General features: G+C 52.6%; 10 protein-coding genes across 10 annotated transcripts; 6 read left to right on the top strand and 4 right to left on the bottom strand.

The window, feature by feature from the left end:
* Positions 1 to 92: 92 nt before the first annotated feature.
* On the bottom strand, positions 93 to 4,940 carry CkaCkLH20_02200 (ABC-2 type transporter; the record flags this gene model as incomplete). Its single annotated transcript, XM_038884919.1, has 2 exons — positions 93 to 1,903; positions 1,955 to 4,940. The coding sequence occupies 2 exons, from the start codon at positions 4,938 to 4,940 to the stop codon at positions 93 to 95; spliced, it is 4,797 nt and encodes a 1,598-aa protein (XP_038749707.1).
* A 2,721-nt stretch (positions 4,941 to 7,661) lies between these two features.
* On the top strand, positions 7,662 to 10,724 carry CkaCkLH20_02201 (uncharacterized protein; the record flags this gene model as incomplete). The annotated part of the gene is made up of 3 exons (XM_038884920.1): positions 7,662 to 8,394; positions 8,448 to 9,402; positions 9,467 to 10,724. The coding sequence occupies 3 exons, from the start codon at positions 7,662 to 7,664 to the stop codon at positions 10,722 to 10,724; spliced, it is 2,946 nt and encodes a 981-aa protein (XP_038749708.1).
* Positions 10,725 to 11,148: 424 nt separating this feature from the next.
* Positions 11,149 to 11,802, top strand: CkaCkLH20_02202 (uncharacterized protein; the record flags this gene model as incomplete). Its single annotated transcript, XM_038884921.1, has 1 exon — positions 11,149 to 11,802. The coding sequence occupies one exon, from the start codon at positions 11,149 to 11,151 to the stop codon at positions 11,800 to 11,802; it is 654 nt and encodes a 217-aa protein (XP_038749709.1).
* Positions 11,803 to 12,088: 286 nt separating this feature from the next.
* CkaCkLH20_02203 (uncharacterized protein) lies at positions 12,089 to 13,219 on the bottom strand (the record flags this gene model as incomplete). Its single annotated transcript, XM_038884922.1, has 3 exons — positions 12,089 to 12,391; positions 12,478 to 13,061; positions 13,162 to 13,219. The coding sequence occupies 3 exons, from the start codon at positions 13,217 to 13,219 to the stop codon at positions 12,089 to 12,091; spliced, it is 945 nt and encodes a 314-aa protein (XP_038749710.1).
* Positions 13,220 to 14,377: 1,158 nt separating this feature from the next.
* Positions 14,378 to 15,859, bottom strand: CkaCkLH20_02204 (uncharacterized protein; the record flags this gene model as incomplete). Its single annotated transcript, XM_038884923.1, has 1 exon — positions 14,378 to 15,859. The coding sequence occupies one exon, from the start codon at positions 15,857 to 15,859 to the stop codon at positions 14,378 to 14,380; it is 1,482 nt and encodes a 493-aa protein (XP_038749711.1).
* A 1,173-nt stretch (positions 15,860 to 17,032) lies between these two features.
* CkaCkLH20_02205 (uncharacterized protein) lies at positions 17,033 to 18,382 on the top strand (the record flags this gene model as incomplete). Its single annotated transcript, XM_038884924.1, has 1 exon — positions 17,033 to 18,382. One exon carries the CDS (start codon positions 17,033 to 17,035, stop codon positions 18,380 to 18,382), a length of 1,350 nt encoding a protein of 449 aa, XP_038749712.1.
* Positions 18,383 to 19,389: 1,007 nt separating this feature from the next.
* Positions 19,390 to 20,466, top strand: CkaCkLH20_02206 (uncharacterized protein; the record flags this gene model as incomplete). Its single annotated transcript, XM_038884925.1, has 1 exon — positions 19,390 to 20,466. The coding sequence occupies one exon, from the start codon at positions 19,390 to 19,392 to the stop codon at positions 20,464 to 20,466; it is 1,077 nt and encodes a 358-aa protein (XP_038749713.1).
* A 740-nt stretch (positions 20,467 to 21,206) lies between these two features.
* On the bottom strand, positions 21,207 to 23,606 carry CkaCkLH20_02207 (uncharacterized protein; the record flags this gene model as incomplete). The annotated part of the gene is made up of 1 exon (XM_038884926.1): positions 21,207 to 23,606. One exon carries the CDS (start codon positions 23,604 to 23,606, stop codon positions 21,207 to 21,209), a length of 2,400 nt encoding a protein of 799 aa, XP_038749714.1.
* A 1,517-nt stretch (positions 23,607 to 25,123) lies between these two features.
* On the top strand, positions 25,124 to 25,475 carry CkaCkLH20_02208 (uncharacterized protein; the record flags this gene model as incomplete). Its single annotated transcript, XM_038884927.1, has 2 exons — positions 25,124 to 25,290; positions 25,352 to 25,475. 2 exons carry the CDS (start codon positions 25,124 to 25,126, stop codon positions 25,473 to 25,475), a joined length of 291 nt encoding a protein of 96 aa, XP_038749715.1.
* A 24-nt stretch (positions 25,476 to 25,499) lies between these two features.
* Positions 25,500 to 25,802, top strand: CkaCkLH20_02209 (uncharacterized protein; the record flags this gene model as incomplete). Its single annotated transcript, XM_038884928.1, has 1 exon — positions 25,500 to 25,802. One exon carries the CDS (start codon positions 25,500 to 25,502, stop codon positions 25,800 to 25,802), a length of 303 nt encoding a protein of 100 aa, XP_038749716.1.
* Positions 25,803 to 26,214: the final 412 nt, after the last annotated feature.

Genomic DNA, 26,214 nt, shown 5'->3' on the forward strand with positions numbered 1-26,214 from the left:
AATCACATCTTGTAATAAGATGCATGATGTATTACAGAATTATAATTCGTTACAACCGAAGTCCGCCTACTGCAAGACGTTGGCGGCTTTTATTAACCTCCTCCCTTTCTCTTCGCCATGATCGACTTGAAAGGGTTCTTGCCCTTGAATTTCAACCAGGTCCCAACAAAGACAACAAAATAGTTGAACAAGATGAATCCGCAGAAGATACCAAAGTCTCTCCAGATGTTGCTGTAGTAAACGCTGAACCCAGCACCAAACTCATCTCCATTAGAGTACTGGCAGAACTCGCAAACACCGCCCTCGCCCGTCTGGACGTAACCGCCGGCCTGCTGAATATACTGCTGCGCGTACTGCTCGCAAGACTGGTTTGGCGGCGGCTGGAACCTGGCGAACTCGCCGGGCTGGCACTCGACGGGCTGGTCGTGGATGGCGGCGCCGAGGAACGCCTCCAGGAGGTAGTGGAAGGGCGTCAGCCAGTACATCCAGGAGCGCCAGAAGGTGGGCAGCTGCATCGGGGGCACGACGACGCCGCAGAAGCTGACGACGAAGAGGAAGAAGATGGGGACCAGGAGGGAGGCGAGGAGCTCGTTGGGCGCGAAGGCCGCGATGCCCTGGCCGAAGCTGACGTAGTAGAGCTCGAAGAGGATGACGAGGAGGAAGGCGAAGCCGGACGTGAAGCCGGAGGTTCGCCAGCCGAAAACGCCCCACCACCAGCAGTTGAAGTAGACGCCGCCGGCGACGACGGCGTACGGGATCTCCACGAGCACGGCGGCGGTGCACCAGGCGAACCAGCTGTAGATCTTGGCGTTGTTCTCGCGCGATTGGAAGATCTGGCGGGAGTGCAGGAACACGGGCTGCAGCTGCTGGATGAGGGGCGGGCTGATCGTGAGCGTCATGAAGATGGAGAACAGGCGGTTCTGGTAGTCGACGGAGGCGTAGCCGATCTTGTAAAAGGTGAAGCAGTTGAAGAGTCCCGTCAGGATGTGCAGCATGAACTTGCCGACGATGTAGTTGGGCGTGCGCCAGTACGCGACGAACGAGCGCTTCACCACGGCCATAGTCTGCGTGGACAGCGGCATGGCGTACTCGCGGTCGTCCTTGAGGTTCTTGGAGGGCTCGACGTCCCTTCTCTTGGCCAGCATCTCGTCGATCTCCCTAGACCGGGCGTCCCTGTTCTTCGACTGCGCCCATACGTCGCCCCAATCCTTGCCCTTGTAGTTCGGGTCACCGGCGCCGATGGCTTCCAGCATGTACTCGGCCGGGTTGGTGTTGGGAGGACACTTATGGGCGCCGTTTGATTGGAAGTATTGGATGAGCTCCTGGCTGTCGTTACCAAGCGGCCCGTGATACGCAACTCGGCCACCGGACTTGAGCAGGAGGAGCTCGTCGAATTCCTCAAACAGGACTGCGGACGGTTGGTGGATGGTGCACAACACGGCCTGTCCCGCATCGGCCAATTTGCGGAGGAAACGGACAATGTTGAAAGCAGCGCCTGAGTCGAGACCAGATGTCGGTTCATCCAAAAACATGAGGAGCTCGGGTTTAGACGCCAACTCGACGCCGATCGTCAGTCTTTTGCGCTGCTCGGCATTGAGACCCTCGCCGACCTTGCCGATAGTGGCGCCTGCGATGTCACGCATCTCGAGAAGGTCAATGATGGTTTCGCAGTAGTCGAACTTTTCCTGCTTCGGGACTTCACGGGGCTGTCTGAGGAGTGCCGAAAACTGCAATGCTTCCCGGACGGTGGCTGTGGGTTCGTGAATATCCATCTGTTCTGCGAAGCCTGTTGCCCTTTGGAATGACTTGGGCAGAGGACGTCCGTCAACCAAGAACTCGCCAGTTACCGTGCCGAAGTTGAGACGCTGGGCTAACGCATTGAGCAAAGTCGTTTTGCCGGCACCTGAAAAGTGTTAGGAGATGTTGATCGTCACCGACATGATGAGAAACTTACCAGAGGCGCCCATGAGGGCTGTCAGCTTGCCCGGCCGGACATATCCTTGCACGTCGTTGAGCAGTTTACGACTTCCCTTCTCCCATGGGATTGTGTAAGTGACATCACGGAAAGTGAATACTGTCTCATTGCGAGCGACTTGGTCCATCGTGTCACCCTCAGACTTCTCCTTGGTAGTAGCGCCATCCGTGACAGTCTTTGAGCTGTCGGGCGAGCCGGACTCGACGTCGCCCTTCTTATCCCGGCCTCCGGAGGCAATATTGTTCTCAACCTTCTTCGGGACTTGGCCACGCTTGAAGACGGTGATGGCGCCGCCTCCCGTGTTCGGCTTCATGTGCTCCATTCCCAAGGCGGTGAGAACCACAAACGCGATGAAGAAAGCCCAGAGGAAGCCGAAGTTGCGCCAAAGGTGAGACCTGGTGTATGTGAAAGACGCCTCGATGTAGCTGCTGCCCGGGACAATGGTCTGGCCCGGAGGACTGCCGGCGAGGGCACAGCCTTGGTATTGCGGTTCCACGCCTGGTCCTTGGGGAATCAGGTAAGGCGGGACACACTCCAGGTCGAGGTTGTAGAACTCGTTGGCCATCAAGCACTCGAAGCCGTACTGGATCCAGTTGCACCACCTCAACCACGAAAACCACACACGCATCGAGTCCGGCGGGATCAGGTAGCCGGTGTACACGATCAGGATCTGGACGGAAACACCTGTGAAGCGAGTCGCATCGTCCAGGGTCTTGCACCAGGCCGAAATGGCGCGGAAGAATGCGTAAGTGACCATGGTGACGAGCCAGAGAATGAGGGTGGCTATGAAGAACTGAGAGGCCGTCCTGGCAAGGTTTGACATCCAGTAGATGATGACGTTGAACAGGACCACTTGTATGAAGACCAGCGGCACGTCGACTAATGTCTGAGCGATAGCGAAAGCGCCTGGTCGGTAGAAGGAGAAGGACTTGTGTTTTAGCAGGATGGGTTTTGACTCGAACGCTGCCGTTTGTTCCGCGAGAGCAAGCAAGGCGTTGAAGAGCAGGAGGAAGAACAGAGTACCTCCACGAGGGAAGGCTCCGGCCGCGGTGTTGGGAAGGTTGTAGAACAGACTTCCGACGATGAGACCTTGGAACACCAGGCCGCCCCATTTTCCGAACAGCGAGGCGCGGTCTCCTGCCATGACCATGAACTGACGCTTCGTGCAAGCGACGACTTGCTTTGTAAATGAAATCTCATAGTTCTTGGTCTTTGTCTTTTCAGATTCGTGTTGTCGCCGCTCTTCGATCTGCTGCTGGAGTTGGGACTCGAAGTCCTCGATGTCTTGCAAGTTTTTGCGGTAAGCGTCGCTGTTCCTGTATGCCGAGTCGAACTCCTCGGGAGTCCTGGGGATGCGGTCCTCCCATCCGTCGCGGATATGACGCTCATGCTCGTCCGTAACCGAGGTGAGGAAGTCAGCCGTCGTCCAGCGGTCTGGACACTTGAATCCAAGGTCAACGAAATATTTCTTCGCGGCCTCAGCCGGACCGTAGTAGAGACATTTGCCTTGATCGATGAGCAACACCTTGTCGGCTAGGTCGTACAGAGACTCGCCGGCTTGGTACAGAGAAACAGCAGTCGAAGTCTCTGCCATGTTGGTCATTGCTCGGATGGAGCGGACGTACTCCACGGCGGTGCTGGCGTCGAGTCCCTTGCTGGAGTTGTCCCATCCCTGGACCGAGGCGCGGGCGACCATGGCCTCTGCGATACTGACGCGTTTTCTCTCTCCACCGGAAACACCACGAACGTACTCATTTCCGACCTTGGTGTCGAGGGTGTGCTCGATCCAGAAAAGCTTCGTGGCTACTCTCATGAACTCCTGGATGTAGTCTTCACGGCTCTCGCCCTCCAGTCTCGACTCTTTCCCGGGAGTGCGCGTCTGCAGGGCGAACTTGAGGGTCCTCTTCACTGTCAGGGTTGGGTAGTGCAGGTCATCTTCGGGGTTGTAGATGACCTCTCCGCGGAACTTCTTCGCCATCTCCTTAGAATCGGTGCCGCCATAGGTGACGTTGCCTTCAACTGCCTGGAACCCTGCTCGTTGGTTGCAGAATGCCTTGAGGAAAGTGCTGCATCCTGATCCTGGACGTCCGAGAACCAACAGGAGCTCTCCAGGCCGTACGCAGCCGTCGAAATGGCTCAAGAGGTCTCGAACAGGGGGTTTGGCGAACGCGGCCTTGGGACCTCGGGTGAACAGCATCTTCAGCTTCCTGGGAAGTCCAAGAAAAATGTCGCCCACGGTTGGCTGGAGGCTCGCACCAAGACCGACGCCTTTGACAGTGAGATCACGAAAAACGACACCACTGTGCCTGGTTTTCTCCTCCTGGCTCTGTTCTTGACGAGCGCGACCGAAGATTCTTGACATGAGCCGCTCAACCTCCTGCTGCTCCTCCTCCTGTTCCGCCCCGGATTGATTGGTCGCGTTAGTCCGGCGTCGTGAAAGAGCCCGGAAGAGATCATCCTCGGTCATGCTGGTACCTTGTCGCTTGGCTTGGGGACGCTGCATATTCGTGTTGTTGGTCTTCAAGGGCGCGAACTGGGCTTCCTCGGCAGGTGAAGCCTCGTGCGAGTAGGTGGAAGAAGCACCGGATTCGTTTGCGACTTCTTGCTGACTCTGGAGAGTCCTGCTTGTTGTATTGGACTCATTCCGATCAGTTGTGACAGCTGGCACTGCTTCGTTGAAGTCTCTATTGCCATTTGCAGAAGCTGCGACTGTGGTAGTGGTAGAAGACGAGGTACGCCGGACAGCCGAATTTTCTACCGAATTCCAATTCGATTTTCGTGGCAGGTGGAAATAGGATGGAGGATGATTCTGTCGGTTGGCCTCAAGATCGCCAGGTGAGGTAACTTGGCCGCTAGAACCCGTTTCATTTTCGGGACTACGAAGGTTGCTGGCCGGGGCAAGACTTGGTGTTTCGGGGAAGCCGCCCGGGATATCGGTATCCCGCGGCGTGGGCTTCTCATCCATCACGAGTACCTGTGATGTGGGCGCGGTGGATGAAAGGCTTCAACAACAAGGTGTTATGGTCGCGCGCGTTTACAACAAACGGCCCTTGGTGGCCGGGAAAAACACCAGTAGCACGGTGCTGACAATGCTTCAGCTGAACGAAATCACCGTTGTTGTTGAGTGCAATTGGAACAGCATGAGATGAAGAGCACGGTTATGGGACGATCATATGTGATTCCACGTGTATGGCATGCCAGATTAAAGAGCCCAGATGTCTGGGTCAGTCCTACCCACGGTCGACGCGAGCAAACGATAGAAGCTGCAAGAAACGGCCTCGGTCTTCGCATTGGGCCGTCCGAGTCAAGTCTATGACGATGAACAGCTAGCAAGCAGCTAGTGGAATCTGGTCGGTCGCGTCAGCTCGACGTTGTTTCTAGCAAAGGTGGTGCCCAGGTGGATCTCCCAGATTTTTAATCGAGGAGCCTCATCTGGGATAAGAAAGACGGGATGTTTTCGTCATAGATCCACGGAGCCTCCAGATGGTGCTGACGGGGCCATGTGCCGATCGACACCCACATCAGCATCGGCGATTAACCCCGGCCGCGGCCGCCGAGCTCCCTTTCCAACCCAGCACGGTAAAAGGAAGCCACCGGACATTTTCAACGTCCGAAGTGTGCGAACGGGAGTGGTTAGACCGAATTGTCTTGCCCTTGCAATGAAGTTGATGTGAGATCATTGAGACATTGTCGTCTTGGCATCTCGCCGCCCGGGCGACTAAGATGACGCTTAGCCTAATGCAAGCACTTGAATGTCAACTCGGCCCAACACGTAGCAAACCAGCCATTTGTGGGATGCCGGCGATTCCTAGTGTTGTCCGGTACCGCTAAATCCTTCGTCATTGGGTATTAGGACGTGTCGTTTGTCCCACTAGACAGAATCTGGTAAGCTGGCGGTTGTGAGACTCGAATGCCGATAGCAAAACCGTCGTGAGCGACAGGGACAAGAGTCATAAGGGACTAACACAGGAGACAAGTTTCACATCGATTGCAAAAAAGAAAGTATTACACACATTCTGGCCAGGGGATGGGTTTCCGACAATTGGCCAAATACTGTATATTATGTTGTGAACCAATCATTTCGTTGCTCATCAATCATGTCCTTGTCACGACATGGAGTTTCTGCCAAAATTTGAGATTACCCCTTACTACACAGTGTCTTTGAAGTGAATTGACCCCCAAGCCGTTTTGCGTCACCAACTCGCCGATTGAGCTATTGTCCACGGTTGAATAGATATGTATCTCTGGTAGTGCGTCGTGAAGTGCTTTGCTGGTTAGCTTGGACGCAAAAAATGGAACCTGCTATTCAGTTCCCCTGGACCGGAGAAAAGAAATCAACTGTAACAAGGTACTAGATAGAATATGCCGAGAAAGATGATCAGATAAGAGCATCTTGCATAGACCCAAAACGTTGCTCCAAACGTATCGTATGACCTGACACTTGAACTAACAATGGCTACCTCGTACCAGCTATTGAATACTATCGGAAGAAACACAATGAATTCAAAATAGCCGAGATCGTATTTCCGTTGAGTTTTAAGTGCAGGTTTGCCAAGTCTTAAAGCCGGGAAGGGTATACACGTGTGACGCTTCCTTAAATGCGACTCGAAAAGTCTTATCTGACCGACCAGCCAAAGGTCATCTTACATTCACTGGTCTGCTTTAGGTCTTATTCACTAAGTTTATGGTTTATTCCGCTGAAAGCCAAGAAGGCTTGGAGCTCATCTTGTGACAGACTTGGCCAGCACAACATGTACAGACCCGAACAATTAAAGCTTGAACATGTTTGTCGAGAATCGCAAACAAACGTAACTAACATGCCAGTTTTCATGTGGCATGCTTTTCGAGGACATAGGTGATGATGCCTCAAGTAATTTGTTTGCTTTCTCAACCGTTGATGCCAGAAACCCTCAACTCCAAGAGTTCATGGTCAAGACTTGACTCAAACGCTCTGCGGTTGTCGGGATCTGATCGGCAACGGTGGTGATAGCATTGAAAGTTCCACATCCGATAGCATCTCTCAATGAAATGAAAAGAATCGGAATCACTTTCAACCACAGCTCAGTCATTGGGGAGCATTTGTTATCTATTTGGCAATTCAACATGAGGATTAAAGTGTTCGGCGTGACAATGCTGATGAAGATTGGGGTCCTCTGTTTGTTCATTTCAGGCGTCTCCACCAAATTACCTTCCTATTTCGAACATAGACGCGAGGATACATCGCATATTACCACCCCGGTCCTTCTCGGAATACGAGATGCTGCTGGAAAGACTACGATTGGTGGGCTTATAAAAATGACTCGATGTTTCGTTGGTACTCGGCCATCTGGACTCGATCAAGCTTTCGAGCCTCAACGGCTGAGATTGCCGGACGATCGGAAATCTACAACACCTACCCAATCCTACCTAGACGAGTGGCTACCTGCAAATAAACATCGAGATACTGTGACACAAAAGTCCTCTGAGACGATTAGAGCAGATTGTTAATTAATATCGCCATTCTTATCGCCCAGCACGTCTTGATTGCGTGCCGGAGGGATTTTCCGACAACGGCCATCTCTTTCGGATGCTGCAACACCATCGTGAAGGACACTACTTATCATGAGTCGATTTCCGCACCCACGATGGCGTCCTCGAGCGCTTCGGACGTTCTCTCGCGCCCCCCACACTCTTTTAATTCTCCATCATGAAGGTCACACTTCATGCCCTTGCGGCTGCTGCTGCACTTGCAACTCCGACCCTGGCTGCCCTGAAGCCTGGATCGGCGACCAAGATCTCGCCACCTCCTAGCCACGGTTTCATCATCGAGCTTGAACCCAATGCATCTATCAACGGCCGCGCTGTAGGCGAAGTTGATGCTCATTCCGCTTTCCATCGCCGAGCTCAGGAGGTTGTGGACTACACCGTCCGTCACGAGTTCAAGAACGCCGAGTACTTCTACGGACTTTCTATCAACGCCAAGAACGACACGGATATCACGGCTTTGCTCGCTCTCCCGCAAGTCAAGCAAGTCTGGCCCAATCGTTACTACGAACGCCCTGCTCCTGTGGTTTCAGGCCGAGTGCCCCCGAAAGATCCAAACGCCTCTGTTCCAGTTGGCGTCCAGCCGATTCACCTGCGAGATGTCGCCAAGGTCACCACCGTCAACGGAACCAGCGATGTTCTGTCCAGCTTGAAGATGACCGGAGCCGACAAAGTCCATGCTCAGGGACTGACTGGCAAGGGCATCAAGGTTGGTTTCTTGGATACGGGTGTTGACTGGCGTCACCCGGCTCTCGGGGGTGGTTTCGGCGAGGGCTTCAAGGTTGCAGGAGGCTACGACCTAGTCGGAGACGACTTCGTCGGATACAACGACCCTGTCCCAGACGAGAACCCGCTCACGACTTGTCTTGATGGAGGTCACGGAACTCACGTTGCCGGTATGTAGAATCTCTCGTCCTTAAAGAAAAGCGAAACTGACTAACCATCACAGGAATCATTGCCGCAAGGGACCCAGATGGCGTTGGCTTTGGCATTGTCGGAGTCGCGCCTGATGCCAGCTTGTATGCTTACCGCGTCCTCGGTTGCACTGGTGGTGTGACGGACGACATCCTCATGCAGGGTTTCGAAAAGGCAGCAAGCGACGGTGTTGATCTCATCAGCATGTCCATCGGCGAGACGGCTGTCTGGGAGTCTGGCTCTCCTTACATCCCTATCCTTGCCAAGATTCAATCGCAGGGTATCGGTATTGTGATTGCAGCTGGCAACGAAGGAGACCAGGGTATTTACCTTTCCTCAGCCCCCGCGCAGGACCCCGCCGTCATCTCTGTGGGCTCCGTCAGTGACGTCGTCTTCACTACTGTCTACAACGCTGCTGGCTCGGATGGATCTGTCATTGAGTACGCGCGCGTTGTTCCTATCAACGATCCGGCTTCCTTCAACGTGTTCTACGCGGATGATGAAAACCAGAACTGCGTTGATCAGGCATGGACAGACGCTGTCGCGGCCTTCCCTGACAAGGAGCATGTCATCGTCTTGGTCGGCTCAGGTAGCAGCTGTCTTCTTGACTGGGACGTCCGCAGCAATTCGACGGGTTTCAAGAACATCTGGGAGTGGATGCCTGATAACAGCGACATGGAGATCGACTCTCCAGGGGCCAACGGAGATGTTGATATCGTGAGACTGAAGAAGTCTTACTCGGACAAGATCTTGGCTGGTATTGCCGAGCAGGGCAGGAACTTCACGTTGACCTTCAAGGACCAGGCAGTCCACCAGATTGAGCAGCCTACTGGAAACACCACATCTTGGTTCTCAACCTTCGGACCGACCATGGAAATGTCTCTGAAGCCCCAAGTCTCAGCACCTGGTGGTACCATTCTCAGCACTTGGGTCACCTCCAACGGCTGGGGATACGCAATCATCTCTGGAACCTCCATGGCCACCCCTCAGTATGTTCCTAAGTTCCTAACTCCCCATAATCTGAGCGTTGTCATCGTTGCTAACGTTCCGTAGCATTGCTGGATGCTATGCACTGCTGAAGCAGAAGTTCCCCAACCTCAGCCCCAAGGAGATCGGAAGACGTCTTCAGTCATCCGCTACTCCTCTTGAGCAGTACGAGGGGAACGGAATTCTTACCACGGCAGCGCAGCAAGGTTCTGGCCTGGTCAACATCCTGAAGGCGGTCTCTTCCGAAACAGTGTTTTCTGCAACTGAGTTCAACCTTGGTGACACAGCTACCCCGGCTAAGCAGAACTTCACAATCGAGAACCAGTCCGCAGAGTCGAAGACGTACGCCATTGGACACAAGGGCGCCGCTGAAGTTGATGCTCTCCCTAACGTCAAGACCCTTGATGTGAACGACATGTTCTACTGGAGTCTCAACTTCAACGCCATCTACGCCGAACTTGCCTTCTCCACAGACTCAATCACCGTCCCGGCCGGTGGCAAGGTGACCGTGGAGTTCACTGTCACGCCTCCCAACATCGACCCAAGCCTGGTGCCTGTTTACAGCGGCTTCATCACCGTGACCGAGGGCGTCAATGAGTTCGTCCTTCCGTATCTCGGCATTCCGTACACCCGCGGTGACCTCTCCAACATCTACACGGGCGACGTCAAGAATCTTGTCCTTGACCCGAAGCCTCCCGCCGGCGTCCCCACACTGCCTTTCGTCACCGCAGGCGATACCGGCGTCCGCAACAACGACAGAATGGTCTACAACTTTCCTGCAAAGGATGTTCCTGAGGGCCAGACTCGTCCTCTGGACAACAACCCCGTCATCACGCTTTTCATTGACCAGCCTTCGGCGTATGTTCGCTTGGATGCGGTACCCGTCGATCTCGCTTCCAACCCTGCCTACGGCTTCACACCCTTATCTCTTGGCTACGTCCCCGGGGCCACTTCCAACTCAACTGGTTTCTCCAACTCCACTACAACCCGCCCTCCCTTGGATCTTGACTCCCTCGATGACTTTGCCGGAGTCAAGAGCTACGGTCTCATTGGTTCCATGTACGGCGGCGACAAGCCCAAGTACACCACCTCTATTTTGTACCGTGGCTACAGCGTCTACGCCACAGAATGGAGTTGGGCGGAGGTTGAGTTGGCTAACGGAACATTGTATCAACTCCCCAACGCCGATTACCGTGTTCTTGTCCGCGCATTGAGATGGGGAGGAGACATCAACAACTCCAGCAGCTATGACAGCTGGCTGAGCCCCGTCATCAACGTTAACATCACGGATCCCGGATATCCCAACCCCTGGAATTCAATCTAAGCTTGAGCGCACGCTGTGCCCATGAGTCGCTCGCTCACACACTTGTCAATCCCAAACCTTTCTTTTGTCATGCGATTTTGACGACCGCACGCAACCACTGGCGTTTATTGTAGAACTTTATTGAAGTCTTAATACCAAAGTCAATTTTCCAAGAATCAACTGTTGCATTAATATTTGGTATTGCGTTTAGAGTAAGACGGGAATACTACATGAAAGATCGTCATTCCGTCATTCCGCATTTCCGTTCCGATGTTTCCCCGCAATATTAATAAAGTTTCCTGAGGTACACCCAATCACGTTCGAGAGTCAGAGGACATTCCAAGAATAACATCAACCTCTGGTTCGTTGTCGCAATCTCGAATTCTTACCCTTAAATTCTTTTCTTCGCATCAAAGCTTCTGTATCTTCGATCATCGCCATCAGCATGCTATCCTTTCTCAGAGCAGCACATCCAGTGCGAACGAATAATGCGGCAAACAACCCGATTCCTTACGAGCAAGGGCGATCGTCCGTCACATTCTCGGCGCCCGGGTCAGAGTACATCATGACACATCGCATCCCGCCGACAAGCAAGGAAAACGGGGTGTCCATCATCCAGCCACCTTTCCACTACCACATCTACCAAGACGAGTTCTTCCGAGTGAAGTCGGGCAAGGGAAACTTCTTCCGCGACACAGACCCCAAGCCTTTCGCCACCCTCTCAGACGAGCCGAACGGACAAGCAACCGCCTCCGTCAAAGCTGGAACCTATCACCGATTTGAGAACGCAACGGAGACGGAAGATCTGGTGGTGGACATCCACCTCACCCCGGAGTCGTATGAGAACGAGCAACGGTTCTTCCGAAACTTCTTTGGATACTTGGACGACTGCAAGCGAGCTGGAACTGAGCCGAGCATCTTTCAGCTATTCGTGTTTTTGCACAGCGCTGACACGCCGTTGGCTGTTCCGATTCCTATCCCGTTTCTAGGCCGTTTGGCGAGCCGTGTTCTGCTCGTCGTAGTTGCGTACTGGGGGCGCTGGGTTCTCGGGTACAGGGATACATACCCGGAGTACTACGATTCGGAGAAGTCTAGGTAAAGGCTCGACGCACTCATTTATGCACTGGAGCCAACAGAAATAAAATTTGAGAATCAGGATTCAAAAGCAGTATTCGAATCAACTGGCAAGGTCTGCCAGCATGTTGAGATGTAATGTGGTTACCTCGAACTCAACGCGAGGGATGTTCAAAGCGGATCCTGATTAAACTGATGGATAATCGAAAACGTCTCCGAAGTCTCAGATATCGGTTCTCATATCTTTACGGCTGGATCGAAAATGCAAAAGAGAGCAAACGCTTTCGCCGCCACAATCGAAATGGCCACGACTAACACGTGGATCTCATTCCTTTCTCCGCAATCATTTGCATGAAGTTCAACTCCTCCTCCATCGCTTTTGTGCCAGCGCCCATGGGGCTAACTGTTGGATAAAGAGCTTCCAACTGAACTTCCTTCTGGTGAATATCGGGCTTTTCCTTGCTTCCAACCAGCATAATCTCCAGGATGCTTCCATCGCCATAGCGGTCTTCCGTGAGCAGCTTCATCATCGCGTCCGCCAAATCTTCAGGCGACAAGGCAAGGTCTCCTGGTGGAAGTCGATCTTTACAAAAGTCTTGTTCAAACAACGGGGTCTAAAGCCAATGGTTAGTTATGTTTACGTTCATGCAGCAGAAGAAGAGCATATTGCTTAAAGCCAATATTCAAGGAGGATTCATACCCTTGTTGGGCCAGGGCAGATGACTGAGTTTCTGATACCGACAAGCTTCTTCAAGCCCTGAAGCGACTTAACGACACTTAGTATGGCAGCCTTGCTCGCGAAGTAGAAAGGCGTCTGGATTGAGTGGACGTAGCCTCCCATGCTTGAAACCCAAAGTAAATTGCCTTTGACCTCTCTGTTTTGGAGCCAGTAATCCACTGCAATTTGTGCTAGACGGATAGGCCCAATAGTGTTGACGTTGAAGACATGGTATGATCCTATTGCGGCACCAACTGGGTCTTTGGACTCTTGGGAGATGCCTGGAGGATTCCAGAAGGAGGACGATGGTGGTTCGAAGATGCCTGCGTTGTTGATGACGACATCCACACGGCCGAATGTGTTCAGCGTTTCCTGCCACAGTAGGCTGAGATCGGACCAATTGGTAACGTCCGTCTTATGGAAAGCCGCAGAAGGCTTCTCTATCTCTCCCGATGGATGAGCAAATTCGGAAATGACTGCTTCAGCCTCAGGGCGCAGAGTCAAGTCGGCTATCATGACCGAGCAGCCATTGCTAAGCAGACGTTTAGCTATGGCGAGCCCAATGCCTGGAGACAGAGCGCAAAAGCGACTGTCAGCTTTCTGTTACAAGACAAGCGACATATTTTTGACGAAATCACTATAAGAAGAAAAGTTGATCCTGCTTACCAGATCCAGCTCCTGTGACTAAAGCGATCTTGCCTTTCACTTCGTAGTCAATAGCCATCACGAGTGTTTCTGAGCCACAGCCAAGGACGCAGCAAAATCTTGAAATTTGCAAGTTGGTTGTTCTCTGTGAATCGACTCTTACGTTAGTATCAAATCATTTGGGATTAGCCGGTGGTCATACTTATGTAGAGTACCTGGCGGTGTAGGCGTCTTGCTTGAAGCTATTTCAGCCGTCGAGCAGAGAGGTCACTTGAGGGGAAATACGCAACACCTCATGCGGGAGACGAGAATGTGAAGATGCAAACAGGGGCTGCCGGCATCAGGCTTTCTAATAAAAGATCGCCAAGTATGCGACTCCATCTCAATCGCATGAGAATCAACCGTGATACGCAATCACGCATGAATCTTAACATCCAAAGTCCCTCAGACCACCTTTATCCGCTGAAGATGCAGGCCATAATACCAATCAGAGAGCGTGCTGGCCACGGTCTTCCTGCAGCTGTCAAACAACAACCAACAAAACACCACCACGTTGGGCGGGGTCACCCTTTCTTTTGTCAACTGGCTTGATGGGCTCTGTGATACGCGAGTTATCGTGGCCAGACCCAGACAACATGACATGAAGGCGAAGGGAAGTTTGTGTTCTTCTGTGGCTGTTCTGGAAATGGGGTAATTCTCAAATGCTTTTGTCTCGCTTCAACAACCTGAATTGTGCTGCAACAGACTAGAAGTCGGTACTGCTGTTCAACCGATCTCACCAGACTAATACTGTCACATATCGCTAGCATGACTAGATGACCCGTCCCCCACACCGGTAATGTTCAGGTAATACAGAACTCAAGCGATTCTTGCCAATCAGCCAAGCGCTCTTTGTCCCGCAAGTGCTCGCAGGACCAAAGCCTTAGCGACTTGAGTCCGACTGAGTCGAACACTCCGCACTGTACTGACATAAGCTTGTTCACTCCAGGATTGTGCCGCGAATGCTTTGCTCAGGTGGACTATTCACGGCTATACGAACAGAAATGTGATGTCAACTTAGCGATAACCTCGATGCCAGATAGATTGCCGGAGCTCTTGTTCACAAAGCCCCAAAACTAGAATTGAAGAACCGTAATTGAAAAATAGTCATATCCATGAATCATGTCAAATGGGGCAAAATCTCGAGAATACGAACACCATCACAGACTTCCAACCGTTTCCAGTCTTACAAAAATGTCTACGCGACTTTCATTCCCACAAAGAGGTTTCCAAACATAGCTCGCCACAAGTCTACCATATAGAATCTCCTCGCCGCCCAAAGCCCATCTCCAGCTTTGGGGAACACCTTCGTCGCATTCTTCACATAGGTCGAAGTGAGACCCATCACTGGCTTCGGCTTCATAGATCCAGGATTTTCGAGGTACGGCGTGACGGAACGAATGCCGTTAGCCCTCATGGCCCGCCAGAGACGCACCAGATATGAACTGGTCGCTTCAGCGCCCAAGGTCCACGAAGCGTTGGCGTAGCCAAAGATGTAGGCCAGGTTGGGAATATCCTGCAGCATGCAGCCCTTGAATCCATATTTCTGGTTCGGGTCCACGGGGTTGCCGTCGACGGACAACGATATTCCTCCGGCAAATCGAATCTTGAGGCCTGTTGCCGTGACGATGATGTCTGGCCGGAGAGTCTTTCCTGATTTCAGCTTGATCTCCTTGTCGGTCACCGTCTCAATGACGTCCGTGACGACGTCAGCCTTCCCAGCTCGCAAGGCCGCAAAGAAATCGGCATCGGGGCACACGCAAAGACGCTGGTCCCATGGGTTGTATCGTGGACTGAAGTTCGGGTCGATAGGCATGCCCGGGGGCAACTCCTTGGCGGCACGTCCCAGCAAAGCTCGGCGGGCTGACTTTGGGAACATCTGGCAGTAATAGTAAAGAAGGTATCCGAGCAACATGAACTGAACCCGGAAGATACGGCTCGAAATGCTTCGTGGAAGCACAGATAGCATCAACCTGCTGATAAAAGTCTTTTGTGTGGGCAATCCGGTGATATAAGTCGGACTTCTTTGAAGCATGGTCGTCCGGCTGGCGTCCGTTGCTATGTTGGGCAGCAGCGTCACTGCCGTTGCACCGCTTCCGATGATGACCACGTTTTTATTGCGGTAGTCCAGATCTTCAGGCCAAAATTGAGGGTGAACCACCTGACCCGAGAAGTTGCGAATTCCCGGGATTTCTGCGGCGAGAGGCTGATCATAATCGTAGTACCCGGTTCCCAAGACAATGAAGCGAGCCCTGAAAGTCTTGACCTTTTCTCCTCCCACAGTTGCTTGAATTTTCCATAGAGATTCTGCCGATGACCAGTCCGCAGAAGAGACTTGGTGATGGAAGTTGATGTGCTTATCGATACCGTGCATGGAAATCGACTCCTGGAGGTAAGACTTGATGGCTGGCCCGCTAGCCAGAGGCTCAAGACCCTTCCATGGGTTCCAAGAGAATCCAAAAGTGAAGATGTCCGAGTCTGATCGAATACCAGGGTACCGGAAAAGGTCCCATGTTCCACCAATCTGCCCACGGCTTTCTAGAATGGTGTAAGAAGCTCCTGAGGGACCATGAGCTTGGAGATAGTATGCTGTGTTGATGCCAGATATTCCAGCTCCAATGATGATGACGTCAAAGATATCTCCGCCATCGGAGTGGGTTGAATTCGCAGGGAAGTCCATGTTGTGATACTTAATCGTTCAGATGATGCTGTTTGTTATCAACAGAGCTGGTTGAGTCGGTTCTTTCAGGTCGGTTATATATGACAGCTGCGTTTTTCACGGCAATACTCGGCTGATGAAGAGACATCTCAGAAGGAAACAAACCACGTGCAGAAGAAATGTGGTATTGTGCGTTGTATCGCGGTGCCTCGGGTTTCATCATCTTCTCCGTGAACACAAGATGGGACGACTTCCTCATTGGGACAATAGTCTCCGGGAAACCGCCAGGCCGAGGGCGGGGCTCGGCTGGCTGGGCATTGGGGTCTCTCTGTGCTTCAGGTTAAAGGAGAATAAGAAAACACCGGTACTTTCTCCTCGTCTACGCGATCCCGCAGTGTACCATCCCGGGCGATCATGTGGACTGCATAGCGGACTCGCGGGAGTATTGCGGTCCGCGATGTATCGGGACCCGCGCATATGTGCTCTTTTCGTCTAGTAAGACAACTCTGGCGATGATGGGTCACCGTTCCCGCTCCGGGAAATACGTATATCGGCCTTCCGTCTTTTCTTCGGATTCGGGCCACGCAAGTATCAGTTGAATCACATACAGTATTGAGGAAAGCCGCGGATGCCGTACACTGAACGGAGCCACCGGACGATCGGAGCTCAGACCGAAGACACGTTAACGATCGATGAATACCGTTTCCGAAAAAACAAATAGACCCGTCAGTTTGCCATCAGCAACGTAGAATTGCCTACTTGTTTGCGAACAGCTATGGGTCGCCCGGCTTTTCATCCGGTGGGAGATCTGTCAAAGCGTCATCTTGCAGCACTAAGAGAGCCGATGTGCCTCGGCCAACCCACCTCAAGCGGGGGTTACATGTAATTATGTACGTAGGTTACAATCCGTTTGTTGCACGTCGCATGAGTCGCATTCGCTTGTCGGTCGCCCTTGAAATCCTGAAATCATCGCCACGGTCTAAACGTCCCCGCCTTCCAACGTGCAGTTCAAAAAGATGACTGATCCGATAACCACAAGTATCTCCACAACCGAGAACCGTTGATATGCCACGGACAGCTTGCGACTACTGTTACAGCAAGAAAGAAAAATGTTCCTTCGATGCCAGTGCGCAGAGCTGCCGCTTCTGCGCTGCTCATGAGCAGCCATGTCTCTTCACCAGACGAGAGCGCCGCATGGGTCGACCGCCTGTCGTCAAGAAGCTTCCGTATGGGCACAGCGCTATCATTCTCCGCCTCGATATTGCCCCGGAAGATGGCACGCAACACAATTCTCCGTCAAAGAAGGACGCATCAAGCAGTCTGGAGAAGGTTGAGAGGTCGGCGGGCATCAGTGGGCTTGCAACTATTCCTCCCGCCATATTGGCCATCTCACCGCTGTCGCTTGCGTCTAAAAAGAATCAAGAATTGGTCAAAGCACTAACCGATCGTCAAATATTCTACGCTTTCCATCGGAACTTCATGATAGGCCCCAGCTTCTCAGACCAGTTCAGATTGTCACTCCAAGCAATCCTCTCCTGCTCTTCCGGCAGCCTCTTGAAAGCCTACCGAGCCGTGCTGGCCGTGTGGGACAACGAGGGCCACCGGGTCAGACCGCTCGAAGAAATAGACTTGTCCGAGGGCAGGGACTGTCTGATGAGTCTGGGCCAAGTCAGCGGCACCTCGAATCTCATCGATAATGCCGCGATTTTGATGCTGGGTCAAGTACTCATTGTGTACCATCTCTTCACAACGTGTACTTCAGCCTGGACAATCAACCGACACGCAATCCTATCGGCAGCGCGTTCGTACGGCGACCTTTTAGCGCAACCCATATTCGACCCTATCTCCATCACGCCGATTCTCTTCGATACCGCCGAGTCCCTCGTGCGACGGGAAAACCCGGTCATTCGACTACCGCAAACCGACCGGTTCATCGTGGACAGGTCCGTGGGCCTCTGCTGGTCGCTCCTTGGCTTGTTGCAAGAACTATGCGAAGTCAGCGAGAGGATGAAGCGATGTCCCTCAAAGGCGTGCCGAGATACCGCAAGAAGGGCAACGGGGGAAGAAGATGACGATTTGAGTTGTATAGAGAAGAAAATCCGAACTTGGGAGCCATCCGCCCCGTCAACAATGTTCGACGACTTTACGGGGATCGAGGTCGCCGCTATGCTCACTCAAGCCCGCGTGTATCGCATCACGGCTCTGCTTCTAATACACAGACTACGCTACCCGCTCGGCGTAGAAGACGAGGCAGCACGATGGCACGCAAACATGATTTGCGCCGATTTGACGGGATTTGTGTCGCTGGCGCCGGAAGAAATCAGAGGTCTTCCTGTTGGTCTGCCACTTTTGGTGGCCATGCTCGAGACGAGAGAGAGAGCTCGTGAGATAATAAGTGGCCTGGCTTTGTTTGCTGCTCATCCTCAACATTTGACGGAGCTTGAGAAATTTGTCGATCTTGCTTGGGTAGCTAGAAAAGGGGGGTTCCAAGGCTTGTGGTTTGACCTGGTCGACGTTGGCTTGCAAATGCCAGTTGTACCCTAAGTTTAAGGCAGTCCTCTCAACAAATAATTCGGTACAATCAAGTACAATTGCCTCATGCCGTATTATTCTGCCGGAACCGAGTAGCAACCGACTGTGAAGAGATTAGTGACGGATTAGCTCGGAAACACGGAGACTTCTACAAGCCCGGCACGATAGCGCTGTTGCGTTCCAGGCCAAGTGCTACATCGTGGGCTTCGTTTGACCACATGTTCGGCTAAGATGCCAGGATGATGGAGTATCTGGGTTCGTGCGAGGTTGGAGAGCACGTATCCTATCGGGGTCTAGTTCCCCGCGTCCTCCCGGCGCACCCCGCGCGCCAACACCGATGTGGGGGAAGTGGAGGAGCCGGAGACATATTTCCCGTTTCGTCTTAGACTCGTCGATCATCCGTACCGGGGATCACAGCTGTTATAGGCTTCAACGCCATCCGTATTTTCAACCTATCGTTGACGAAGGCGTTTAACTACCTTGAACAGGTCAAGTCTCATAGTACATGCGCTTAGGTAACTTATTAATGGTTTTAGTGTGAATGGAGGCAAACAGTTGACAACTTACGATTGGAACCGTGACACTCAAGTCCAAGGATCCAGGGTTATCGGGGACTTGAGAGTCCGAGGGCTACCCTGGCGATGGACGGCTGTGAATGAAAGACGCGAAATCGTATTCGTTTCTGCCTTGTGATGAGCCGGCATGCCAGAGACGATTTCATCGGATCCGAGGTAGCAAACTTGCCTAACATAGCAAGAAGTTGCCGGAGCCAGCTTTCGATCAGGAAATGACATCGTCGTCTGATCGTGAACAAAAGGTTCAACTAGAATAAGAAGCTTGTGAGCATTCGTCCCATATCCCTTAGGACGGAGACTTTTCCGTACCAAACAAATCAAATCACCGTGCGACGCTCAGCTTGACGTTTCGTTCCAGTCCATAAAACCTCAGCAGTTCGCGATCGGTTTCCTTAGTTGCTAATCCCATACCTAAGTTATTTACACCACTTCTGAGCAGCAAACATGACGGACATAATTAGCACTTCGTTCAAAGCAGTCACCGGACTCACTTCAATAGCTCTTAACCCCGCGATTCCCGCGTCTCTCCTAGCTTTCGCAGCTTACGCACCTCCAGAACTCCTGCGTCGCGCCCAGAGTCTCGAGAGACTCCACCGATTCCTTGGCTCAAGGATTGTCGCGAACTACCGACTTCCGCTGCAAATCCTGCTCGTCGCCGGGATCGCGAGATATCTCAACAGAACGGCAAATCGCTGGGCTCTGAATAACTGGAAGCTGAGCGGACACTCTGGCTGGCAGTGGGAGAAGGAGATCGCGGTGGTGACGGGCGGCTGCAACGGCATCGGCAAGGCGATCGTGCTTGGGCTTGTGCGAAAGGGCATCAACGTCGCCATACTCGATGTCCAGCCCATCCCGCCCGACCTCCAGGCGAATCCGAAGGTCAAGTACTGGAAGTGCGACATCACTTCTGCTGCAGCGATCGGTGAGGTCGCCGACGAGATAAGAACTGTCCTGGGACATCCCTCGATCGTCGTCAACAACGCCGGCGTCGCCTATACGCACTCCATCATCGACACGGACACGGAGTCATTGCAGAGGATCTTCGGGGTGAACCTCCTCTCGCTCTGGTCAACCGCCAAGGAGTTTCTCCCAAACATGATCATGCGGAACAAAGGTCACGTCGTTACGATTGCCAGCATGGCTTCGTATGCGGCCTTGCCCAGCGCGGTTGACTATTCCGCTACCAAGGCAGGCGCACTGGCGTTCAGCGAAGGTCTCTCGTGTGAGATCAAACATATCTACAAGTCGCACGGGATCCTGACTACGGTTGTGCATCCGATGTGGGTGAAGACCAACATGACGGCTGCTCATGCCGAGAAAGTGGAGAAGTCCTACGGCCGCATGATGGAACCGGAGGATGTTGCCCGGCGTGTTGTTGGTCAGATCCTGAGTCGTCGTGGAGGGCAGTTGATCATCCCCGATGCGTGGTCGTGGGCTTCTATCGGCCGAGGTCTGCCGAGCTGGGTTCAAGAAGTGATGCGGGACGCGGTTGGAAGGGAGGTTCCCCAGCTCGGACCGTAGTAATGTATTTGAAGTTAGTGGAATATGCAACGACAAAGCCGCATGTGTTGGTCACCCGTTAATAGTTACTAATTTTCATTTTTTGCTGAGCAGTTTCCTGTGCTGATCGCCGGGGATGACGCCTCGATCGACGGAATGGAACTTCGGCACGTACTGCTACGTGGGGAGTATCCGCATATAAGTAAAGATAATCCCATGCGGCAAATTATCGAGAATCTTTGGCATTTCAAGTATGGTTCTGCGCGAGAAGCTGAAGGTGCATCGAGGGTGGCTTCTGGTCACTAGACAGACCAGGTCGTCTATTCATGTTCATTTTCACAGCTCATTTGCGCAGAAGGATAGGAAAAGCGCAATAATTAATACCAGTACGGCTCAGGTAACCACTCCAGAATGCTGAGATCAAGTTGATCATGCACTAGTGTTGCCTTATGGCTTCCAAGGCTGTAAAAGAGAACACTTCATTTTGTGTCTATTCCTAGATGAGGAACCTAGAATACATTCCAGAAGTGTTCAGAATTCCAAATGCAAAACAAAGAACCATGCTCTGAAGGTATCTCCAACCCTTGACCAAGTTTTCTCCAAACCACCACCACCAAATTCAAGCCCAAACTTTCCAGCCCATGGAGACGTCACAGCCGCTCTGGAAGAATACCAAAGCAACAACGCGTATTGAGACCGCAAAAACGGCAGTATAACTGCAATCTTCACCTGTTGAGCAGATGATCGTGAGAGGCCCGCGGCTAAGCAATCTGAAAAGTGTTCTCATCCCATCCGTAAGCTCTCGTCAGCCGGCGAGAGAGGATCAAGCTTCTGTATCCCTCAATCTGAAAGTGGTGAGGCGCGTGAATGGAGATAGGTCGCAGCTCGGGCATTGTGTCGGGAGGGACAAAGGCCACAGAAGAGCCACCCTTGTTGCGCATGACGGAGAATCCAAGGTCTGCCATGGCTGCCTCGAATGACTTCCAGCTCATGGTGGATCGGGCGCGTGCTTTGCCAAACAAAGACCAGAAGAACTCGGCTGTGCAAGGCTTGACTCTGAACATCGGACAATCCATAGGAGATGCTGTAGACGGGCTCGTGGGGGAAGTCTCATCAACTTGAGACTTCTCAGCGGAGTGTGAGGTGGTGAGCGAGATCGGTCGGGTTTTCTTCTTCTTTGTCTTCTCATTCTCCTGGATCTGCTTTCTGGGGAAGGCTCTGGCCGGGGAAGGCGGCGAGGGGTATCTCATAGGGGTCTCACTCAAATCCTGCTTGGAATTCTTCTCACGAGGCATAGATGCCTTTGTAGTGTTGCTGATGTTGCTAGCTTTCTCCTTTGGGCCAGTGACCAGAGCAGGTGCCGATGCTGGGGATTTGTCCTGCCTGGACGTCGCCTCCGCAGCCTCAAACTCCTGGCAGTACTTGGAAAGGTCTGCGATGGCGTCTTTGAGCACATCGTCGTATAGACCGCGAATGGTAGTGCCCATACGTTCAGTGACAAGTGTATCAAGCCTCTTGAGGCAGCCCTCAGCCATACCGGATCGTAGAAGAACACTGATGGGTCCACAGAAGTCTCGCAGGTCGATGTGTTTGTCCTTCTTAAGACTATTCAAGAAATCGACCTCCAGAGTGTGGCACTTGGAAACGAACTTGGTGCCTTCCGTGGTTGAAGTTGGGGGTGAGTCAAGGACTTGGGACAGCTTGCAACAGAAATTGCTGGTCATCACAAGTTCCCAGAAAGCTCTGTTCTCATGATCTCGCGCGTCGCACAAGAAGGTGTTCGTCTCGGGGTGCCCCTCCCAAAGTCTGATCAAGCACCCATAGAAAAATGTAATATCTTCCGGAACCTGAGAAGTTTCGGCCAGGTGAACAAGAAAATAGCGTTCCGACTCGGTGTCGACGATGTCCTTGATGGTGGGTTTCATGACGACCTGGGGGTTTCCGACGTCGTCAAATACATCGGACAAGCGAGTGACGAAATCCTTTCCACGGCCAAGACGAATGTAACGCCTGAAGACACCTCGGGTACGCTCCCATTCCAGCTTGAGACAGTTGACGAGTTCTTGAAGAATGATCGGCCGGCAGACGTTGTTGGACTCCATGCCTTGAAGTAGACGAAGAAGGTGGGCCACATATTTCCAGGTTGTAGAGCCTTTGACGTGGTTCTGGACCACGTTGAAGACGGAAGCGCTTGAGTACCTGTCGGTATGGACGGGCGCCAGGTCGTCTTTCTCGTCTTTGATCATCCCCGGCTGGCTGCAAAACCATCTCTCGACGTCGTGCTTGAGTGTTCCAGGTCGAGTCCAGTACAGCTTCAGGAAGGCATCCATGGCCGCTTCCTGAATTCGAGCAACTTCGATAGCATCATCGTAGAATTTGGACAAATCTATGAGATTCGTGATCACATCTCCGTGGCGACCCGTAAGCACTTTAATTGCTCGCTGGACGTCAGCGGAAGGAGGGGCTCGTAGTTCGGTATGTTCGGCATCCGGTTTTTGGTCGAGAATCTCTCTGACCATGGAGTTGAGGGCCATATACAGCTGCATTTGTCGGGTGGTGAGGAGCCATCCGAACGGCTCAGAGGTGCAGATGCTACTCGGATCTTCTGAAGCCCAACTAGCCAGGACCGTCTCGCAACCAATGACTTCAGTAGTGTCGCCGTATGTTTTGTTGTCAGGGAAGAAGGTGAATCGGTTTGGCGCAGTTCGATACAGCTTCGTGAAGCCCTCAACAAAGTTGGGGTTCGATTCCGTCATAATTTGGACAACCTTTCGGTCTCCGTGGATTTCCCTGCAGCCGTAGAACAACTGATGTTGAAGAGACGTGGTAGCCCTGTGGTTCAGCTGATCAAGGAGACAGGCCGGGTTCGCCGCTAGAGATTGAAGATCCCGTTCGGGCATCCAGAGTTGAGTCTTTTTTCGCACGGTAGGATCCTGGTGGTTCGACATGAGAGGGAGGTCCGTCCAGGCAGCCAAGAGGCATCTGGCCCGCTGGTTCTTGGTCAGCGCCGACCAAATGGCCTCGATAGTGGTTGCATGTCTGCGCCATCGGTGGGCAAGGTCGCCGTGAATCTCACGCAGCACTTCGATATTTTGGGCTGGCTGGTAAGGTCGAGGATCATCATCGTGACGATTCTTCCGATCAGATAACTTCTTCGCCATGGTGGGCGGTCGAGAGGAAGGGACTGATGGGGATTAGAAGACGATGACAAGCAGACGAAGCAGAGGATGTCAGAGCAAGTCACTGCAGCCCTGCAGAGGAGAAGATGTGGGCGAGCGAACCGCAGAGAAGGGTGGTGAAAATTTTGCAATATCAGAAGAAGGAGAAAATGTGAGGTGGTTGACAAACAACAAACGAAAGCCGTATGTGGTGGGGTGGAGGCGAAGCAATAAGCCAAGACGGGAAAGCGCAGAAACGACCGTCGTCCATCAAATAATGTCAGTTTATTTTTTGATTGTTAGGAAAGATTTGTTTCCTGCATCGGACCCGGTGCCAGGATATCGGGGAGAGCAATGTCTTTGTAAAGATACAATGTGCTCGATGTTGAAATTCAATACAATACTGAACTATTTCATCTCCCTAATCATGTGCTGATACCGCTCGTAGGAGACGACACCGCCTCAGAAAAGGCCTTGTATCTATCGAGACTCTCCTTGGGCCAGTAGTCTTCCACAGGCCCGTACTCTTTAAACACAATGTCCTTCTCTGGAATCTCAAACCATGTGTGCCTCTTGCTGCTTTGATTATCCCTCCCGGCAAATATATGGGCGTGTGGCCTCAATCCACCAGAAGGTGCATACCGCTCCTTGTCGTCTTCAATCCCATCGATAGTCCCAACTCGGACAATCTTCAGCATCCGTCTGGCTGGATTACCGGAGTAATGACTCCAGACTACAGTGAAACACTCAGGACATCTAACCATGACCTGGCCCTCGGCACCTGAATTCGCCGTGGGGACACCTTTTCGAAGAAGTCGTCGTTCTGCTTGGTCCCCCTTCTCGCCGGTCGACAGGGTGGTATGAACACGATCCGGCTCGTACAAAGCATTGAGAGCAAAAGAGCTACCCGTCTCGCGTTGGCAGTACGTGCAGTGGCATGCGTGGACAATGAGCGGGGATGACGAGAGGGTGTAACGGACATGAGAACAGGCGCAGCCGCCCTTCAACGGGTTCTCGCTCGTGACGTTATTGGGAGTCCTGGCAAGTATGTTAGACTCAATGGGTAGGAAGTTCGAGGCGATCTGCAACTCACCCCATTACTGCAACTTTTCAGATTCTCTTGTTTGACATCGAAGAGGTTGCTGTGTTGGGAAGATTAAGAAGTGTGGTTGAAATTGGGCTGCAGATGTCGTCATATTCGTGGGGAAGCACAACAGCTCTAGACTCCGAGATCGCCAAAATGCTGCAGCAAAACATTCGCAAAATAAACCTGAGCTGAGATGAAAGGTACGTACCACATGAGAACCGGCGCGCTCGAAGGTCGAGGAAGGTGCTCTTTTTGTGCGTTGCTGCCTTGCTCCTTCCATTTTTCAACTTTCCGCAGCCGCGTTTTTATCCCCTCACCTTTCGCCAAATTTTCTTCACAATCATCATCAGCAGTCGTATCGCACTCAAAGAATATCATCGTGTCTACGTTCAGATCACATGCCTGCCCAGGTCCAGAATCAGCCGTCGACATCATGTTCCGCTCATCGCTTTCCCTCGCCATCTCCGGTCGTCTGATCGGGTCTCGGAGCATCTCCGCTGAAGCTGCCGACGAGAAGAACGCCCTGTCTCTCACTGAAACGAACGGCATTTCGGATGGAGACTGGATCGACGTTGCCCACGTTGCTCCTGCGGAGCAGAGGTACTTCCTTAAACCCACCGCTTCAACCTGGGTACGAGCATGGTCCTAACATGTTTGGCAGTGACGCCCTAAAGCCTACGACTCCAGAGACCATCCTCGTTGATGACGCTCTGACCTTCGACGACGCCATTTTGGCCCAAGACTTCGAGACGATTGAGTCGCTTGACCACGAGACCACCGATTAGGAGCAGGTGGTCGTGGAGGGTGCCATGATCAACGAGAACACCGCCAATGCAGAGACTTCCAAGACCGCAGGTATCACTGAGACCATCGACAGCTTCGGCGAGGCCAGCAACACTTCCGAGACCGAGAACCCGCCTGCGGCCGAGAAGGCCATCGTCAAGGATATCAGAAACGCGACCCCTACCAAGATACCCCGTATGTACAGCGGCCCGAGGAACCTTCATTCCTCGACACCCCATGCGGCTACCGAGGTGTCGCCCACGCAGAAGAAGGTCACCTACAGGCGCTGCGTAGCCTGCGACATTGGTGTCTGCAGCGAGACCATTTGAATGGCGTGGCAGTTGGTGGATCACGACACTGTGGGGACGTGCTCAGCTATGGAGGATTAGAGGATAACTTGTACTTTGGCTTGCAGAGATGCTGATTGAGTTCTATACGGCCGGAGAATGGATCAGAGGCGAAGTTTTCTGGTAGAGTTCTGGTCGTTATTATGTGCAGGATTAGCTGTTGAAGAATTGAAGCACGTCCGAATTGTGTCGCATCGAAATACTTGAGCAAAGAGATTCGTCGAAACCTTACTAAGCACGCACTTTTGAAAAGTAAAAGAGCGTGTCTTGCAGAGAGAAGTCGGCTGGGGCGTTATTGGGTGGGAATGCAACGGAAATCTCAGCAGTGCGGGAAGGGGGTAGGGACGGCGCACGGAACGCAGCGATGTGGGGCCGTTCCGGAGAGGTGGAGCCA

Source organism: Colletotrichum karsti (assembly GCF_011947395.1).
Source record: "Colletotrichum karsti strain CkLH20 chromosome Unknown Scaffold5, whole genome shotgun sequence".
NCBI classification, from domain to species: Eukaryota; Fungi; Ascomycota; class Sordariomycetes; order Glomerellales; family Glomerellaceae; genus Colletotrichum; species Colletotrichum karsti.